The sequence below is a fragment of the Lissotriton vulgaris genome, chromosome 7 (genome assembly GCF_964263255.1).
Source record: "Lissotriton vulgaris chromosome 7, aLisVul1.2, whole genome shotgun sequence".
Lineage (NCBI taxonomy): Eukaryota > Metazoa > Chordata > Amphibia > Caudata > Salamandridae > Lissotriton > Lissotriton vulgaris.
The window spans coordinates 1,097,378,944-1,097,400,636 of record NC_141695.1 but is presented as its reverse complement, the minus strand read 5'-3'; the positions used below and the strand labels follow the sequence as shown (position 1 = coordinate 1,097,400,636).

The following is a 21,693-nucleotide window of genomic DNA, read 5'->3' as shown; positions in this document are numbered from 1 at the left end:
ATATACACAAGGCAAAATAATAGAATCACAATGGAGAAAAACGCACAACCCCTGGGCACCCTCTCATCTTTCATTCAAATTTACAGACTCATTCCACTAAACAAAACTCACACATTCAATCCATTCATTCAATTAACACAATCCAAACACCTCAATACCCATCACAAACAAATACACTGAGGTTGTTCTGCAGTATCCTCTCAGCAAGTTGCTGGGGAGAGATATGATGTTATTAGCAGAACAGATGTTCACCACGCCGACACGCGTTTCGGTGCCAGGCCCGATCTATGGCGGCACCTTCATCAGGGCATGGACACGGGTGGGGGCACAAAGGGGGCAACACAATTTTACAGCTGTGACCACTCTGTGATGAACAAAAGAAACAAGTTTAAGAATCACATTGTACAATTACATTTTCTTTTTCCTTTTTATCTTTTCAGCAAGATGACACTGTTGTATACATATTATAATAATTGTATTTTCGAATCAAGTCACATTAGTGGGTTATTGTCCTGGTAGCAGTCATATTGTATACAACTATGGTTCAGTTCACAGAGTACATTCAGCGAGCTCAAAGCGGTGCATAACATGATTCAAGGCATTTTGTAAGCAATGCCCATTATGATAAGAGTCAAGCCCAATAGGGTCATAGAGCACAGGAATCCCTAGAGAAAAACAACATGCATGTATCTAACAATAGAAGATAAAAAAAGATCTAAACAAGAGAATTACAAATGATCAGAGGGAGAGAACAGTTTAGGCAATAGTAGGTGCTAATATTGGTACAACCACCCAGGGGTTTATCCCTGTGGTTCTAGCTCAGAATATCTGTGCTCCCTGAATAATAAGCAGTGATATAGGTTCAACACTTTTCTTTGTTCTGTTTCTTTCTAGCGTGATGTTTATACATGATCGGAATTCCAGTTGTGAAGCCTAGTTGATTTTGTCATTTTCAGAATTACCTAGTTTTAGTCTCCAGCAGCATAGATTCTTCAAAAGTGAAAAGCAAATCGGCGGTGATTGGTCTCAAACCAAGGAACACCCTGGATGCCTCAAATCATAGGTAAATCAAACTACCCTCGATTTAGGAAACTACTTAAAATTGTAGTCTTTAAAAAACCATGTGTCTAATTCAATCCTTTGGGTTGTATTTGAAGAAGGTGATTTGATGTACCCCAGTGCTTTGAATATATCACAAAATGAAAACTACAAAACACCAAAGTAGACACATAGATCAAGGAGCAGTAATATTGCTGCAGTCAAAGGTGTTTTTATGCTATAGCTATACGTACAAAGCATACTGTATGTGTAAAGGCCCTTGCATTACTCTGTAAAATAGCGCTTTGAAGTTATCACACAATGACACTATTGTTATAAAAAACATTAAATAAATATATACATTAAAGGGTTTATTTGTGATCAACACTACCATCGGGTTTCATGCTACAGATCCATCCATAAGGCATACTGGAACAAAGGCCTTGTATACCTCTGAAAATTACCACAACTAGAGATGTTTTATGCTAGGTGTTCTTAGCCGGTGGACCATCGAACTCTGGGGATCCATAACGCCTATTCAGGGATCTGCGACTGTTTTGAAAATGAAATAATATTAGCATATTAATGCAGTATAGATGCACAGTAAATAACCTTCTTGCTGGACGAGCCCTTCAGTTCTGCGTTCTGTGCACGTCTGACCCCCACATTAGTTAGACCTGGAGGTTGGCCTCTTGAACACACATTGGCAGCCTGCAATACTCTTAATAATAATCAAGGTATTAGCCACACAGAAGACCTCCAAGATGAATCCTCAATCAAACCTCCTAATCGTCATGAAGTGGCCACGATTTGGTCTTGTCTCCATACTGTTCGTCTTGCCTTTCTTCAGAGTGTCTCACTCCTAGAGTTTGTCTCATAACTTTGAAGCTGCTGCAATGCTTCATATTGTGCTTTACATAAACTGTAAATAAATTGAGGTGGTGGTATGTGCAACATTGTTTGCTACCAGCGGAGAATGGAATAAGAGGACATTCTATGTTTTGTTTGAGGAGCAAACCGCGTAATTTTTGCTGATGCGAAGACCATTTGGCATACCTAGCAATCTGTCTTCAGATGCTACCACCACCAATCTGGAATTGTTCCTCATGCATCAGCACCCTAATGGATCAGGCGCAGAAATAGGACCTCGCTCAGTCATCACTGGGCATGCTAGAGGAAGTGGACTCATAAGTAACATAATATGCTTTACACTTTCCAAAAGATGAGGAAACGAGCAGACGACTTCTAGGCAACTACATGTCATGGGACGATGATACACTCTAAAATGACTAATTAGGTCATGGCATTGCAACCATTTTGAATTATTCTGTGTCTCCAAAGGGACGTGGTGTAAAATTGAAACACATGTTATCATTATTAGATATTCACTTCCCAAGACATACATTTGCATACTAAGTTTGTATGTAATATAACTCGGAGAAAGATGTTTAAATTATCCCTACCCTTGTGAAAAGCATGCAGACAACCTAAATAATGATTGTAAAGGCGTTGTTTATTCGGCAAATCGATTTTTGTCTGCTCCGTGGTTGAAGGTTGTTTGAAAATAAACCAGTTGCACATATAAATCTTGAAGCTCGCCTTTTTGATAATACACGATTTTCTCGGTTTTGTAGAGTTCCCGGTGTTCCTCGGATGCCAACATGCTTGGAGAGATGATGTTTGGTTCTGTAGCTATGAGCTACAAAGGCTCGACACTGAAAATTCATCAGATTCGGTAAGAGTACACACCACCTATTTCTTTCAAGATATCAGCATTTGCATGTTATTTTTTTTACTTCCTCTCTTAATCATTTGTGTCACAGTGCATGCAATAGTGAAATATTGAAAGTTACTTAATGCAAATTATTATAAACAGGATACCTGTGCATCCTCCGATTCCCAATTGTCATGCAGAATGAACTAACACCAAATGGTCAGTTGCCTACATAATGCGTGCAACAATCAATGGATGATTGAGACTTACTACAGAATAGTATTGCAAACTGGTAAACTAACCAGGCTCCCACATACCTTTATTAGCAAATAAGTAAATAAACACACATATTGCCCACCCACACACCTCTTGAAGGGATGTATGGGCCCCGGATGCGTCCTATTTGTTTTCGTGAGCCCACCTGGCACTCCTTGAGGTGTTCCTTTTCCCCCCATACATATTTACCTCGGAAAACACATTTTTTCCCTAAGACAAAAATACTTTTTTTTCATTCTTATAGTATCAAAGATTGCTGTGAGCACCACAGGAGCAAGGAGCTTGAACGGTAAGTTAATGTAGCCGGTGTAGCTTGAAGGGGGATGCCCGCCACAACAAACACAGGCAGTGCACTTTTTTTTGCTGAGATTTTGTTTTGGCTCCTATTTTATGTTTTTTCAGACTTTTTTCTTTATAACACAAAGAAGTTGAGATTGATCGACTCAGTTTGGGATTTACTGTCTTTTTACATAGTACTTCATTTAATCCAACAATATGGTTATCCCATCATCTGAGTCCTTTTGCAGGACCCCTATTGAACATGCTTCCTAGAGAGTGTGATGGGCAAAGTCGTGAGACGTCAGACTATGGCTTTTTGAGAGCCCACGGAGATGAAAATATGATAGTTGGGTGCATTTCATGGATGAAGAAGGACTGTCGTAGGCAAGCAAGCATTTAGAGAGTGTTTCCATGACTTTGAAAAGTAGCTTTCCTTCCAGAGAGCGTATTTCATGTACTCGATAGCCATGAACAGAGCACTTGTTCAACTTTCCTGCATTGAACTCATGACCAGGAATGATTATCTCACCACAAGTCATTGTGTAATAATAGTAGCAGGGTTCTCAAACCTGGACAATTCCAGTGAATTAAGTTGCAAGTAATTTGTGTATAATTCAAATTGAACCTGTTATATATCTTGCAACCACAAAGTAGTCAATTGTGAGGCTGAATGATACCGACAAAGTGAGCGAGTGGTTGCTGGTATGGGTTTAGTGTAAGGCAATCTTTGGACTCAATGCTATGGCCAGCTGGAATAATACATTAAATAGTAACGTATATAATCGTAACGGGAACTTTCTGTTTCCCATCCCTTGCCCACAAAGGCAGGGATTCTGACGCTGCTAAGGTGTTATTACCCCAGAGGCTTCAATTTTTCTTTGAATAGGGGCATGTGTAGGTTTTATTCACCTGCCTGCTAGCATGCCCATTCACAACATAGACAATGTAATCACAGAAACATATTGATACCCCTATTCTCCACGATCCAATAACCTGCTTACAGCTCTGATTTTGTTTTTGCTGTTTACTAATATTAAACCTGCAAATGAAATATTGCCACGTAATGCCAAGAAATGTCCTATTAAAACTTTGCAAATATGATTGTTTACAAATTAGTCTGTTTCTTGCATTGAGATGTGCGTTGTTAGCTAAAAATACAAATGAATACTGTTTTCATATATGATACATTTCTTTCTTGCTTTCACAAACGTAAACAGCTGATATTAGTACATTTGATTTTATTTCCAAATTATTTTTCTAGATCACCTCCGCAACTCATGCTTAGCAAAGTATTTACAGCAAGAACAGGAAGCAGCATATATGGCAGTCTAAACACGTGAGTACTGAGAAGTTAATCAGAAGGTATTCATGAGATGTGATTGCACCAGGGAAGGGCATAACCAGTCTTACAGAGGAACTCAAAATTGAAGTGTTAGTAAGCAGAACAGTTAATTAAATTATTAAGGTATACTTCATGGATTTAGGTGTTTGGTATTAAAAAAAAGTGGCAGTTGCACAGTGAGAACTGAATGACTGCTCAACAACTTGGCTATCTTAATTTTCAATCAGCCAACACAAGTCGCGCCACTGTGTATATTTAGAGGTTCATTCCATTGGTCAGTAGTAGCTTATTTTCAAAACTTAAATATTGGCCCAGCGATTTTTCACCATTTTAGATTTAGAATTCATTTTTCTGTAGGTATTGAATCGAGTTACAAAGAATTTCCTACAGTTATTTTAGTATCAGCAATTGGCCTAGGCAGATCTCATTAAAGTAACCAATTTATTAATAAAAAAGGCTAAGAAGAAATTGGGCTGGGAGTTTGCATAAGATAAAGTATTAGTATAATTCTGTTTAATTTAGGGGATCCAAAATCGAATGACATAAACATTTTCCTTAAACAGTGTATTTCTCCATTTTAATTTAACCCTGGGACTGTTTGTGCGATACTTGTTTATATTTGATATTAGCCAGTCATCATAATATATTTTGAACAGTAGGACTTTATGAAGCCACTCCGTTTTAGCATAGCATATTATGCTAATAGTATTTACAAACACTGTTTGATCAAAACTGAATAGAACAGGCAGGGCCGGCTTTAACACTGGTGGCACCGTGTGCGACAATGTTTGTTGCCTCCCTCCCCCAATGACCACCTCTGACATGGATTCCCTCACTAGCACCCTTTAACAGTGCCCCTCAAGTCTCCAGAACCACTGTCTCTCAGATTTATTTAGTTTAATAGCACCACTCATACCAGTGTAAGGTGTCAGAGCACTTTACTTCACACACATTACACAGAGACAATCATTTGTGTAAATCCGTGTATAGGAAGTGTTACATCAGACAGGACTAAAAGGTGTATTATAGGAGTGACATGTCATCGATACTGGTAGGCAAAATAGTTTGAGTCCTTATTCTGGAAAGGGCAAATTCAATATTTAAAACATACCATAATTTTTAGGGGTTCTCTTTGATAATAATAATTTTTTTCTACCCGAAAGAACCCCTTTGGGAAGATTAGGGTAATGAAACTGCAAAATAACATATAGCGCTAACATATACCTTGCAGTTTTGCATGCAGCTCTTTGATGACAGTTAATAGCTCAGTGTTCTATATTAGGATTATGTCTTATAAACGACAAGTAACAAAAAGAGCTCTCTTACAGAAGCAGTAACCCACTGACCTATTTCCATTATATTCACTTTATCTGCATGGTACACATTCTTGCGGTACAAAAGGGGGTGGTGATGGACGGAGCATCTGAACCAATCAAACACTCGCACCCAGTCAACAGATCTGGGTTTAATCCATCACCGTTCTTTAGCCCACTCTGCCACCCCAGTTCAGACATGGCCATATGCAAATCAGTCTGACCCTGTGCCTCATGGGGAACAGTCCAGCCCGAACTGCCAAGCCATGTCTTCCCTGGACTGGAAACAAGCTTCCGAGGACCGGTTTCTGGCATTCCAGCCGCCTTCAGCCCGGCTTGCTTGAATCCAGTGGCAAAGTGAGCAAGGGACTCACGTCTGAGCATACCCTGCCACACTTATGGCTGCACTTTGTCTTGGAAGAGTCTTCGAAGTATCACGAGATAGTTGACTCCTCCCTTGGACTACAGTGCGCATGGGCATCTTCTCCATCCTCAGATTGTTTTTCGCCATTGTGGCAGAGATGGAGATAGTAAAGTAAGAAATGGCCATGCCAGAGATAATGCTGCAGCTGCTACAGGCACCAGTGAGGAGGGCGGGCGATATGAATGTCAGCAGCCCTACATGCCAAGAACAGATGCATACTGGGAACAGTCCAGCCCGAACTGCCAAGCCATGCCTTCCCTGGACCGGAAACAAGCTTCCTAGATGCGACACAGTTAGTACACCGGTAGTGTCCAACCATTGTCGGTAGACCTAATAAACTTTTTGTGTCTTTTTTTGATCAATGGTTCCCTTATACCTCTGACTAGATGTTGTCTAAGATGTTTGCCTTTCCTAAAGGAAAAGAGCGGTTTGGGCATATTAAGGTGTTCAATCAGTCTCCAGTTTCTCAAAATTATTTGTTTGACTTTATTAGCTTTGGGATTGAAGGTAAGAAAACATGTCATATGTTCTACTTCCTCCTTTATTTTAGGTGTTCAAAAACTATACCACATTCTTTTAAGGGCTGATCTCACCATTGTTTTCGGATATCGTCTAGCACAAAGTTTATTTTGTAGTGTTTCCTCATTTTCGAAATAATCATCCTAGTTGGAACAATTGCGGCGAATCCTTAAAAATTGCCCATAGGGCAAATTTTCTTTGAGGCTTCTGGGATGCCCACTGGTGAATTCTAAAAGGGTATTCCTATCTGTAGGTTTAGTATATAGACTAACCTCCAATTTACCCTCAGTGTCAAAAATCCATGCATTCAAGAAATTAATCCAGTCGTTACTAACAGATTTAGTAAATTTCAAATCGGGAGTCCGTGAGTTCAACCATAAATGGAACTGTTCAAGCTCTTCTAGACTTCCATTCTATATAAGAAATATTTCATCGATGAAGCGAACCCATTTAAGAGTGTAGTTTCTAAATGGGGCAGCATCATCAAAGATATATTGTCTTTCAAAGTGATCCATCACGAGGTTCGCTATTTCAGGGGCGAAACACCCCCATCGCCACGCCCTTTATTTGTAAAAACAACTCATTCTTAAAAGAAAAAAAGTTATTTTTCTAACAGATTTTAGCCGATTTAAGTATAAATTCTGTGGGGACCTGAAATGGTCTGACTCTTTGTTCTAGGACCATTTCCATTGCCCATATTGCCAATATTTAGCGGGTTCCCCAACACGTCTACTTTCTGTCTGATTAAGGGGCTTTGGAAAGCGAGTGATTTTCCAAAGATCACCCTTTGATACAATGGGAAAGCGGTAACTGGAACCGTAAGAATAAGCTCAACTTGACTGCAAGTAATAGCTTACTCCATGCAACAATCACTTCAAAACTTCACAGCGAATCAGGGCTTTAATTTGTGCTTCACAGAATAAGTTACCCATGATGCTGTATGTCAAACAGATGAATTATGCAGTTACATATTTTGATGAAAAAGGGGCTCTTCATTTGCAGACCAGGCCCAGGGAACAATTAAACAACCACTGATTCCAAGTAAAACATTAAAATACAGGTAATGTACGTTAAAACTTCGTTTTATCCCCTTAGATAAAGCGAATTGTGGCATATGCCTTTACCGATTCAACATTTTTAAGTAACCGCAATCATTTTTACATCTTTTTATTGTATTTTAATGTACATAGTAAGTTTTGAAAAGAATACTAACTTGGCAACAACTCTGAACAAACTCTCAACCTTGTGCCCTGGAAAAACAGTTAATATTGTAATGCAGGAAGTAAGTTTTAGACAGCACTTTAAGTTTTCTCAAAATGTGGATTGAAATTTGGGCTGCACCTACATATCATGTCTAGCCCATCTATTTTGAGGTACTCCAGCTGAAATGATTTCTTTAAATCACCAGTTCTAGCCCTTCCTGAGCGCAATTGCAATATCTGTGAGCTGCATCTCAGTTCGCCACAGCTAATATAAAATGAAACACCTCCAGGCACCTGGCTTTTGCAAAATCTTGAGAGCACTGGAATATTTCGAGCAACTGCCTATGCCCAGCACCCCCACCCCATCTTGTCTAACTGATCGCCCGACCAGTCTAGGCACTTTCAGACCGGCTCCTTTTGTCTGAGGAGCCCGCCTCGCTTTTTCGTTTCAGCTCCTTTACTCGCCTCTTTCCCACTATCAGCTTCTGCCAAGCTTTTTCCTTCTGATCCTTCTCTTGCGCATTTAACGGCTCCATCTCACACCTCTTTTCCGTCTTTCACTCTTGCTTTGACCCCCTTTGAGTCTCTTTTTTTTACTCTCATCTGCTCCTTTTGCACATTTTCTCTACCCCCTTGAGCCTCTTTTCACTTTTTAGGTCGAGCCTGAAAAGCGCATGCGCTACTCTGCGAGCCATGCTTTATGAACTTGAAGCCCCGCCCACTCTCTGCCCATATTTGTAATTGGCTTGTTCCTTTGTCCTTCCTAAATGCTGGCTTCTAATTCGTTAATAGGCTTGTTGGTCCCTTGTCTTAATAGGTCACCTCCCATAAGGACTGGCCCTTTTACTTTGATTGTTGCACATTGTCTTATTTACTCTGTAAGCACTATTTTCTTTAATGGTTTCTCCTACTGCAGGCACTACATGCTTTCCTGCAACATTCAGCGTGCCATGCGTGGTTTCACAGGGAGCTTTACAAAAAAAAAAATTTGTTTGTGAACTTGAAAAACAAATGCTTTTTTGGGTAAACGTGCCCCATGCCGCGCATTCACTTTGATAGCGGCCTCTGACATTTGTTCAGGCACGGCTCGTCTTAAGAAAGTGGCGTGGCCTCCATTAACGTGAAAGCCAACATGGGGCGCTTGTAAACAACCAGCATTTGCAATACAATATGTCTCGCATTTTAGACATTTTGACCTATTGGTATTGTAAATGACAAAGCCTTTTATTATTGCAGGTTTTTAAAACACAAAATAAAAGGCAGTGTCATTTGCAATACCAATAGCTCAAAACCTCGCAATTGCGAGTCCTATTGCATTGCAATGCTTGTTTTAGACATATTGCACAGCAGCACTGGCTGCTACGCATCATTGCTTAAAGCAAAAAAAAGTAACATTGCTCTGTCAACGCTGGCCTTGTCGTGATTTTTTTCATTTGCTTTAAGCCATGTTGTACAGTACCAGTGTTACTGTGAAATATATATATATATATTTTAAATGACAGTCAATTTATCTCACATAGGCGCAACCTATTGCCTTTGCCAATGCTTGTTCCCGTACGGCATCTTTGAAGTTATTAGTGAGGTGAGGAGGGCGTGGAGCAAATTGTGGGTAACCAAGACCAAGCTAAAGTTATTTGTATCAATGCATTTTGTTGAAGGTAGGCATATTATTGAAATCAGTTTCCTGAATGTAAAGTTCCCCCCAACCCACTTCCTGTTCCCTGACTCTTACCTGCAGCGCTCTGTCACAGACTTTGTGTACTGAGAGTGCTTGCCATCATTTGCCACACTAACCAACTGATCGCGTTCCCTACTCCGCACCAACGACGGCAGTAGCTTCTGCACCAACAGGACCCTATTCATTTAAAGGGGCATCTCATGTCTACTCTGCCAAAATCATTTGAAGTCTGTTGCTTCACCTGAAATTAATTTATTAACCACATTTGAACAAAGCCATAGATATGTTTAGAAAGATGCAAATAACAGTATTTTGTGCAGACTTAATTGGTGCATTTCGCTGATGCTTAGTCAGTTCGAGTTTGACATACCTGCTTAAAGTTCTGATGTTGTTGCTAAGTGTAACATTTTGGCTCGTGCGATTTTTCCTCCACATCACGAGAATTGGAAGAGGCCATTATTAATATTTTAGTTTGCTTGTTTTTTTTTTAACTAAAATGTCATGTTAATTGTTTGGAGATCGCTTACATAGCAATCGACTGACTTGGCAAAAAAATTCTGTGATGGCGAGAAGAGACTGTTGATGAGTCGTAATGTTCAACAGTGTGTAACAAAGCAGTGCTTTGTCACATTCATACAGTCAATTCTCTTTGACTGCTGCACTTTGGCCTGTTGATCTTTTCATCTTTTTAGTAATGCATTCCTCTAATTCACATTCTATGAAATCACTGCGGGAAAATGATCTCTTGCTCTTGCACTTGCTGAATCCGCAGGGTTATTAAAAGAAGTAGATTTCTATGAATTTGTTCTTGATCTGGAAAATGAATTGCATAAAGTTAAACATATATTATGCTATTGTAAATGTTCTTGCTTTTATAGTTTGCAGGACAGCCTTGAGATTATCAATCAGGACAATAACACCCTGAAGCCAGACAACAATACGCTTATGAATGGATTGCTCGGAAACATAGGTACTGTGGACTGATTTCAGTACTCTTGTCTTGCAACTGTTATTAATGATATTTCCTTAAGACCCAGTTATTTTAGGTGACCGTTGCATACTATGTTTGTTGCCTGCCAGATGTCTGGATGTACAAAATGATTATGCTCCATGAATTAGACCATCTTTATCAGTTTATGTAAAAGTCGGTTTGCTGTATTCCACATTTACTGAGTACCAAAAAGTAGCAAGGTTCATCAGCTCTTTTATGTTGTTGTGTAGTGCTGTGTGTAGCATTTGAGCAGATGTCCTTCAACTAACTAATGGGTGGTGGTCCTTAGAAGCCTCGACCTTCTTGTAACGAATGTCTAAATTTGTGAATACAATCAAGGCTTTTTTGCGTATTTCTTGTGTGCTTGGTCGTGGTCTTGTGTTGGTGTGACATTTGAATGCTGTTTAGAACGCTGGTGCATGTTTAAGTATGCCGTCCGGTTTGGAATGAAGGTGTGATGACAGATATGGTGCAAGGTATGATGAGGTACAGGTTGTTGCAGGCATGTGTGGTGGGTGATGATATGAAGGAGTGCGTGGTAGACTTTGAAGTGTTTGGACTTTGCTGGGGATTGATTGTTTTAGAGATCATTTTGTCATTTCTCTTTGGCCTGGCCTCGTGGTCTGTAGTGATAGATTTCTGCTGTGTTCTGTGGTCCATGTTGGTGGTCCTTTGCTGCTGTGTTCTTTATTCAGTATTAGGTAAGTGGGTGTTGGGAGAAGTGCCACTTGCACCCCCGATCAGAAAATCACTCTTTCCACCACTGCAGCACCCAAACCTTTACACAACAACACACAACGTTCTTACCCATAAAAATGCAGTACTTGAAGGATGGATTGCCTGGTGTGATCTGAGACATTGTTTTGCTGATCGGGAAAGGGAGTTTGTCGAGTCCTAGTGTACAAACACAAGAGGATTTGATCTTGAGGTGTTTCTTTTGAACTGTTGGATAGTGCGATGGATTATTAGCTTTAGTGTTTCTGGGGGTTGGTTAAGGTTGGGAGATGGCCCTATGTATGAAGGTGTATGCATGCTACTGTAGGGGTCTTTCAGAAGAAAATAGTCAAATTCCTACATGCCCTTATCCTGATTTGGATGTGGTTGTAGAATGACATACATTAGCTGTATAAGGCGAATAGTGAGCGAAAGGCAAATGAAGGTTTAACTCCAACTTGTATCCCATGTTCCAGGGTGCGCCATAGGTTTAGTTTTTTTATGCGCTGTTGCCGGTCACCCATATTTACAGCTACATGATTGTTTTTTTTTTCCTATTTATAAAGTCAGTAATGTGTATTGTTGTGACCAATTAAACAGTTTATAGTTTGTATTTGAATACCCACAGGCGTTTTCTACTGTTTCCATGTATGATCTCTTCAACTCTCCCGTAGTAGCTTGTAATAACATTTGAGTCCGAAAAGTAATCCACAGCATTGTCGAAAAAATTAAGATGTACAGTAACTATTGAAGATCCTGTGGGCTTTGTCAGATCCTATTGTCTGTTTACACTGCTCTGGAATACACCTCTCAAGCCCTCAAGGGACACCGTGGCACTACAGTGTCAGTGCTAAAGCAGTTGTTCAGCGATGTGTTAGGTTAATTCTTCCTGGGATTTTTACGCATTTCTAACCAACAGGTGTGATTTTGAACTAGGTTTGTTTTTCAACTATTTCAGAAAGTAGTTTTTATTCCTATAAAACATTTTTTCCAGATCCTCTGTCTCATCCAAGTAAGGCTAGGTATGAAGTAAAATGTACTGAAGGCTGTACTACAAGCCCATGGAATGAAAGAACATTATTTTTTTTGTATCAGCAGGGCAGCCACTGGGTCTAAATCAGTTTTTTATTTATTTGCCATGCTCGAGAAACCAACTAGCTCATTTGAGATTATGTAGTCGCATACAACCCAACTAGTCCCCCCGCCACAGTAGTGTTTAATCTGCACACTTTCTCTAGAGTCAACACGACCCTAGAACTCATGGAGGAGTAGAATGTGGCAATGCTCTCTGTCAAGGTTTAACACCTTGGCTGCTAGGTGTTTCCCCCCCCTGTGCTGGCACTCATATATTCCCATTGTTCATGACGAGCTCAGCTCGTCATCAGCACAGCTCAACCGTGCATCATGACGAGCTGAGCTCGTCATCAGCATCGAAAGGGTTAAGCATCTAGGCTCACTGGCATGCTGATTTCCAGAATTCCGGATTACTTGGAACATTACAGTGTTCTTCTTGATTGCCAGTTCAGCTTCAGACTGAATAGATCCTTGGAACAAATGTTCACATGGAACTCATTTTGAAAACAAACAATATTTGTACAGACAGATATGTGTTGAATCAATCTTCATGCCAACATTGTTAATTTGAGCAGCATTGATATTTCATTAAAGAAGCAGCAAAAGCCAGTATTATTCAAAAACTCTGGTTCAGCCGAACTGAGTTTTATTGAAAACTAGGAGGATATCTCAAAATGTTAATTAAAAAAACCACTTTGTGAGTAATAAGAAGTCTCTTAGAAAGAGGCAAATAGACCCCAGGTGTGAAGAAAAACCAAAATCGAACAAGGAAAAAGAGTGAAGGCAAATGTACGCATCAACAGTATATTGCTTATTTTTTTTAAAAGAAAGCCATTTATATTCAGTACAATCACGGACACAGGGGATCAATCAGTATATCACAATTCTAGTATGTCTTTCTACATGTGTCGACGACGTTTCGACCTATTAAGGAATACATGGGTCTTATCGGACTGTAATGACCTGGGGTCTGGGAAAGAGTTGATAAAAAGAAGCATAATTAGGTGGATAATGGATAAAGTGTGCGCTAATGAAGAATACATACTGTCTGGGTGTGTGAAGTGTCAAATCTGCAAAATAAGGACCCTCTCAGGAATTGAAACCTATGTGGACTGGTTGGGAAGGGGCGATAATTCCTTAATGTTAATTATCCCTAGAGAAAATATGACTTGTGTGAGAAGTCAGTAATTTGCTGTATATACAGCCATATAAGCTGGAAATTGTGTGGGGTATGCCATTAGAATGAGCGGAGTTTAGACAATGTACATGAGCAGTGTGGTGCATACATGCCAACATTTTTGGAAGAGGAAAGTGGGCAAATTTTAAAAAAAATAAAGAAATCGTAAGATTATATCAGCCTCCCCCTGCCCTCCTTCCCCCCCCCCCCCACACCCCTCACCCCTCAATTGAAGCGGGAGAGATACCGGGGCTCGGAGAAAAGCTGATATGGCACTCCGTGTGTGTTTTTTCAGATGCCGTGCAATAGTGAAACATGAAAGTGTAGTTAAGACGCGCAGCCTCGAAATTAAAATAATGAAACCAATTAAAATCTGCGGCAACTCCAAAAGCACACATGCCACTTAATCGAAGGAAATAAATCTGAATCGAGAAAAGGTGAAACATGAATCGCGGCGTGCTGATAAAACAAAAACCGCTTAGGCTTCAAAAGCATATAATCGAGCAAAGTTTGTTTGCAATGCTGTCAGCTGAGCACGTTTCGCTACAAAAACACCACATTTCGTAAACATACGCCAAGAACTAAAAAAATAAAATAACTAGTGTGCCGAAACTTACCTAAATAGACAGGAGGGAACGAGTACATATAATGGGGCCAGTCGCTATGGGGGGGGGAAACAAACACCAAAAGGAGGGAAAAATACAGCCAGTACACCACTAAAAAGCCAGGTTTTAAGAATGGCACACAAAAGAAACACTAAAACGATGGGCCTGTTCGAAGCCCACAGGTACAGCATGTCTCAGAGATGGCACATGCAATGCCTAGGCAAGACCTAAAAAACACATATGTCAAGGCTCTTGTAAAACTGTTATTATGTTGTCATGCATTTTAGTTAACGAAGTATAAAAGACAGTCTTTGGCCAACTTACCTCTGTGCTTGAATTATCATGACTTTACTACCTTTTAATAGTTAATGATTATATGTTAGACTGATTATATGTTAGACTGGTTCGTGGTTTAAGAATGGATAATATGTTGACTGTTCACTTATGCATAGGAGTAAAGAAGGTGCTGCTGGATCTTTCTTAATATGCATTGTGTTTGAAATCTCAGACAGGCAAATAGATTAATGAGAACGATATGCACACTTGAACATATCGCACAAGTTTTAGTTGCTGTGTAGATGGGTAACAGTGAATTATGGGGATGTTTTTCACTGAGGGCTTCTGAGTGACATCAAATAGAAAACTAGAGCGAAGCTCCGGTTGTTTATGATGTCCCTCAGAACACTTTTACTGTTTTCCTTCTCCTTCCTGCAGCTGTGCTTTCTGCCATAGCAGACGATCAGTGCTGCACTGACAGGCTCTCAGAGATCGCACAAGGCCATTGTGATGTAGCAACAGTGGTTTAAGAGTTTGTCATCTGTTCCGACGTCATAGCAGAGTTATCAGATTCAGAAATTGATATAGATGATAGTGGCACACTGCCAGAGCCATACATATCAACTGGTTTGTAACTATCCAGCCGGTCAATTCCTAGTACCCTAGCAGTTGGTGGCGGACTGCAGATGGATCTGGAACCTAGGGGAGGGGGAACCCAAGACTCACCTGGTACTGCACACACTGCTATATATGGGGGCGGGTAGACACCATGTCACTTGGATATACAAGTCCATCATGGAACTAACATACGTACCGCTGGTGCGCTTACGGCTCCACTGGGAGGAAGACTTTGGCCGCGACCTCCATGACAGAGAGTGGTCGCGAGCCTTAGAGCATCACAAGAAGGTGTCCTGAAACCAGCGTTTCAAAAATGTCCAGTTTAATGTACTACAACGTGCGTATCTCACACCAGCACAGCTTAAACGTTTCTTCCTGACCGCTCACTTCGAATGCCCCTGTTGTCACGCGTCGGGCGCCCCTTTTATACACATGTTCTGGTTGTGCCCGGTAATACAACCCCTATGGGTGGCGGTACAGACCACGCTCCAAAAAGTCACAGGCCTCATGGACTTCCACACGTGGGAAGCATGCACCTTAGGCATTTTTAGATGCCAGAAACGCAAGAAGGTAGAGACCAAATTTGCCCTACTGGTCACCCTGCTAGCTAAACGCAGCATTGCAATGCACTGGCGCGCAGCAGAGGGTCCACCAATAGAGGCCTGGTGGGGGGCAGTAAAGAAGTGGGCAGCAGCGGAAGAAAACCTTATTCGCCAGAAGGAAGCCTGAGGCATACGGAAGCGTCCTATCTCCTTAGAATGGGCGATGCTCCTACACGATTTTAAGCAAACACAGGCAGATGGCTCGGAACCCTCACAGGATACGCAAGCGGTGCCCGGAGCAAGCACACTCTGAGCCGCCTGTTCACTCTCCCCTACCCCCGGCTACACCTACATACACCCCGATCCTCACCCTGGGACCAGGTTTTTCTGCATGCACTTAAATAGTCTGCACACACTGGATCGCGTGTTATGGAGCTCCATTGCATTTGCCCTCACTGTCTGCGCCCCGATTCCCCCCCACCCCCACTCCCCTCATGATCCCTTCACTTCCCTGGTTTCGAAGCCCAAAGTTCAGTTACGTTTACAGATTTCCACTTAATGCTACTATTTACAGGGGATAGCGGACTTGAGACTGTCATTCAGGTGGGGAACGGTGGCAACCTTATCAGCGACTGCACCCATGCTAACTCTCAGCTTTCTCCATGGAGATGCTGGGAGAATGCACCCCAGTGACAGTATACATCCATACCTCCTTGAAGACTGCCCATGATGTTATTTGTCATGACAACGATAATTCTGATTGTAATGTTGTAACAGACTGGTACGGTTGTTCTCATATATGACATGTATAAGATTGAAATCCAATAAAAAGGTTTACAAAAAAAAATGAACTGGTTTGTAACTAGAAGATCATGCTTGTGACCACTGGTCCCTCCATGCATCTGCTTTGTACTTTTCTGTAAAACATCCTGTTTTCCATTATATTTAAATGATGCTGGTCATTTTAAAATTCTAGATATATGAAACTCTAGCTAAAGCTATTCTGGTATTATAATCTCACCATAAACTGCTTGTGTTAACTCTTGTTGCTCTAATCAATGTTTATTGATTTGTCGTTTTGGTTCAAGGAACCCTACATGTATGTGCTTACGTTTTATTGTTTTTTCAAGTTGAAGTACAGGTATTGTCAGATTTACGTTCTTATTAATTTAATTTTAGCTAGCATTCTTAATCTTTAGATTTACTCTTGTGTCACCTGTATTTGAACGTTAACTATGTGTAGTGTTTTTTTTTTATAAAAGACTAATTAAAATTTGATTATTGCAAAAATGATTTTGCAAATCGTAAATTTGGTTGCACTGTTAAAACAAATCTGAATGTTCCGATGTCACTGACATTTCTCTGTGATGAGTACTTCAGCTTGAAATGACAATGTGAAGTCTGACGAAGCCTTTGCTTAATGTCTGTTGGGCTTCTGTTAAAGTGCCCCTTTGGTCAATTGTTAGGTCATAAATACAACATGGTATAGAATAAATCTGGCTCCATGTTTGCTTCTGTGCTGTGTTTGCTGTCAGCCTTTCCTTTTCCGCACTAAGCAGAAGCTTGCGTCCATTGCCCTTCCCCACTCATCAGAAAAACATTGCATTATTCTTGATGATGTGTGAAGGAGCGAAAGCATTGGTGGATTCTCCTTACCTTCTTTGGCTCTTCAGTTTCAGAGACTAACAAGTGTACTTACGCTGTAGTGCGAAGCAAAGACAGCACAGAATTTATTCAGAGGATCAGATGAATGCAGTTGAGCTTCTTTAAAGGAAACCTATTTCTTCCAGATGTAGATTTCAGATGTGTACAGTTAACTCAATTTCCAGTAAATGAAATTGTCATTTGCCATATCCTCTCTTGAGCTTCATCCAAAGAGAGATTGGTTTCCTTTTGGTAAAATGTGTCTTGTAAATGCGCTGGAAACAAAACCCTCAAAGGAAGTTTTTCGACCATTAAATATCATACATACTTGGCATTCCACCTCCTTTCGAGCAGGGCCTCCTGGGTTCATTATATACTGTTATTGACTCAATTTAATATACTATCTATGTGATTCATGCTGGATACAATTGGGAATGGTTACTCTCCTTTTTAAGGGCACTTAAGAGAGTGGCGCTAAAGCCATTCTTATAGTGATTAATGAAAACTGATATCTAACTTTCTGTTGCATGCATGCACGTGTATAGAGTACAAGACAGCATCTATATTGTCAACCAACCCTCTGTAGACCCACTTGGTACCTGCTTTAATGTTAATGTGAAATAAAGCACCTATTATGTTTTCGTGGGGGTGCTGAAATTTACATAATCTTCTTTTATGTAAATGCACAACATTTTTTTAATATCGCAGACAATGCAAATCCATAATTTCATGCTATATTTTAGTGCGTTATGACTTTTTGTAAATTTTCAGTGCAAGGGTGCATATTGCATTAAAAAATAATGTTGAAAAACAAACAAAAGAACAGTGAATAACTGTCTCTCACTTCTGTCGTCCCTGTGGGTACGGTGGTACCTTTTTGCTTCAAATTGCACATGTTAAGTAAAGTAACATTGTGGTGTAACATCGGGAATTTCGCATTACTAGCATAATGTAAAATTCCCCAAATTACAAGAATTATGGTGGCATAAGTTACTTTTTGCCCATGCCGAGTTTTTAGTTGTGTTGCTCCTCTTTCAGATAAACCATTTTCTGTCAATAATCCCGAAGCACATTTTAGTATTTATTTAAGGAGTTTTGGATAGAAGTGACATGTTGCTTTTACGGTTATTTTAGTTTTGAGAGTTGCAGTTTATCACCGTTGAATGCCACATTTGTTCATGTCATTTTGTGGTGATGGAGGTCCCCGCCACAAGTTTTGAAATCCACCAGGACAACATTTGACCAGATGAACACTTTAAGCCACTACATATCTTTTTCCAGACTAGTTCTGCTTTACTAATTTCTTTCTTCCATTATGTATTTTGCATTTTGCCATGTAGGTCTCTCTCAGCTTTGCAGCCCCAGGAGGGCTTTCTCTGAACAAGGTCCGCTCCGCCTCATCCGGAGCGCTTCTTTCTTTGCAGGTTTGCAATGTGCTGTATGAGTAGTCTAGTCAGAGTTGCAAAATGGTTGCATTATGTGACCCCGCTGTGGAAATGAAATGATCCAATTCTACCTAATACCATTTAACGTGTTTAGCTCACTTGTGAGGTTTACACATACATTTTAGATCTTGCACATGCTTAAATAAAGTAATGTCTGTCTACTTCAAAGACTTTTTGAAATCGCAGAGACGCAAACTCTGTTGTTGAGGTATGTAAGTGTTGCTATAGTAGGTTGCCTTCAAATTGGCATTGCAAGCGCCAATGGGTTTTGCCAAGTTTTTCCCCAAGATACTTGACAATCATAGCTGTTCTTTGACCATCACATTTAATAGCCATTAGCAAACATTAGTTTTTGAATATAGAAAGTTTTATTTCCATGGTGGGACCACATCACAACAACCATGTCACTGATGAAACTGGGAAAGATCATCAAGCACTGTGACGTGTTGCTTTTAAATTGGCAGGTATTCTGTTTTATTCATCGAAAAATTACCCCCCAAAAAATGCAAGAATTGTTTTAGAGGCTATCATTCTAGCTCCTAGTTCCTTACTTGTATTTTTCCCCATCTCAAGTCTGCTGCTTTGCACTCTCCTCAGGAGCACCTTATTGAAAATAAATTCACTGCATGGACGCTGGTTGCATTTGCTGCAGTTGATATATGCTTGCTTCCAAGTTATTTTATTTTTTATTCTGGAGTGGATTCACTCGCAAGCTCATTAATTTTGAACTAATTCGTGAAAAATGGACTCTACACGTTTTATTGGCAGTAAAAAATATTGTCTTTTAGTTAAGTATTTGGCTATGTGTAATGAAGACTTAGAGGCATGTTCAACTTGGCAGCAATTCCTGGTGACGGGCTTTTGTATTGCATTAAAATAGATAATTTGACATAATTAAGTATGCATGACGTAGTTCTAGTATTGCATGGCAAATTATTTGATAAAATGTTTTCATATTAAATGGCTAATGAGTGCATTTTATTTTATAGTTCACAGTAACCCAATGGACATGCCTGGGAGAGGGCTGAATGATGATCGAGACAGTGGCATAGCAAGATCTGGTAATGTGTTAACTTTGCCTTATAATGCACCACAATAAAATATTGTGAAAAGAACACAGTTTAGTCAAGGTAGAATGTAAAACTTTATTTGTACATATGCCCAAAATTATGCGATTAAATATTTGCTTCTGTGAAATCGAATTAGTGAAGTCTTTAATCCAAACTAAATCTACACTACATTTGTCCATTTCCCATTGTAGATTATATAATAGTTAAATATTGATCAGCTTTTTTGTTGACCCATCCAAGTTTGTATACCCATTTTAGTGACCCTGTTTGTGAAGTATCGGGTAGCTCGAATAAAAATTTTTAAAAATTGGAGGTAAAACGTACTTTTCAATATTTGCTATTTTAGTGGTAAACCCCAATACCAGTCATAGTCCTTAGTTTGTTTGATTTCAAGATAAGAATATTACGTGAAAGTAGACTACAATGCATATTGGTTTTCTACTTGGATGTATTTATTGGAACTAGTGAAATTTAACAAGGCTTGTTGGGTAAAGCTGGTCACTTGTACAAAACATCTTTGGTGAATGTTTTAAAGAGTGATTGTGAAATGTTGGATTATTCCATTGTTCGGCCATGTCACACTCTTAATAGAGCTACTTTATCCAATTCTTAATGCATACATGAATATCAGATATGTTTTAGGATAGTAGTGGTCATGCATTATTCTTCAATTTAAAAACCATGACATTAAGTAGATTGTCCTGGATAAATGTAAATTCATATATTTAGTTGGACGTCGTAGAAAATGACTAAATATAAGAGAATTTTACAGCCACATATCCGTCGGACCTAATTTTTTGTTATTCTTGAGACATTCTCCCTATACAACCTTTTATTTTAGTTCTTGATGTTACAGTTTCTGTTGGCATGGGATGATCATGTTCTTAACTGGGTATTTCTATATTTTGTATTTTAGCCCTGGAAGATCTACATAACTTCCACTGAGTGTTTATTGTTATTGTATATTTAATTATTTGAAATTTTTTAAAGGATTTTTATTGAAAACACGGTGATAACAAAAATTAGAAGCAAAAGCAGATATGATTCTTATTTCTCAGTTATTGGAGTTTCTCAAATAGTGAATGTTTTGATTCAGATGGGAATATCGGAGTATATTTAGAGGATGTTTAGTGACAGAAGTTTATTATAATTTCTTTCTTTAGACAAATGATTGTGCACCATGAACGTGGGCTAATTATCAAATTATAGTGCCTGTAAAATAAAGATGTATGTTTTTAGGGGATAAGATTTGGTAGTTGGGGGAGGGGGGGTAGGTACAGTTTTAAATTGGGATTTATTCCACTATAGTCAGTAGAGTAGGCTTATAATGCATTTCTTGTTTTGATTTACCCCCTACTTTTCTCCACAGTCTAACTTTCTGCCTGTTCTCCTTTTTTGCCACTCTTCTAGCATCGCTTAGTAGTTTGCTTATCACTCCTTTCCCTTCACCAACCTCCTCGCTTACCAGCAGCTGTGCCAGCAGTTATCAGCGACGCTGGCGACGAAGTCAGACCACAAGCCTGGAGAATGGTGTATTTCCTAGATGGTGAGATGTCCTATGATTTAGTTGTATTTTTTTATGTGCACTTTATTGAATGATGATTTAAGACACAAGATATTGGGATTGACATTTTATGATTGTACTTTATAATAGATCCCATTCCTGAAAAGTAATTAAGACAAAATTTGCCAACATTTCTTTTGCTTATACATTTCAGATTACATTTGTTTTTAGAAGCTCACCCTAAACGC

The 21,693-nt window shown here is 39.6% G+C and overlaps 1 protein-coding gene across 6 annotated transcripts in view; it reads left to right on the top strand.

Annotated features, from left to right (window-relative positions):
- FNIP1 (folliculin interacting protein 1) overlaps positions 1–21,693 on the top strand; it is a 373,696-nt gene that overhangs the window by 194,022 nt on the left and 157,981 nt on the right. For 3 of the 6 annotated variants that reach the window (XM_086931544.1, XM_086931547.1, XM_086931548.1), the window contains exons 4-10: positions 2,673–2,773; positions 3,273–3,317; positions 4,569–4,643; positions 10,664–10,755; positions 18,767–18,850; positions 19,861–19,932; positions 21,352–21,487. In XM_086931544.1, the coding sequence (XP_086787670.1) occupies positions 2,673–2,773; positions 3,273–3,317; positions 4,569–4,643; positions 10,664–10,755; positions 18,767–18,850; positions 19,861–19,932; positions 21,352–21,487 (605 nt within the window). The remainder of the gene's footprint in view (positions 1–2,672; positions 2,774–3,272; positions 3,318–4,568; positions 4,644–10,663; positions 10,756–18,766; positions 18,851–19,860; positions 19,933–21,351; positions 21,488–21,693) is intronic. The other 3 variants (XM_086931543.1, XM_086931545.1, XM_086931546.1) reach the window with 3 other exon arrangements.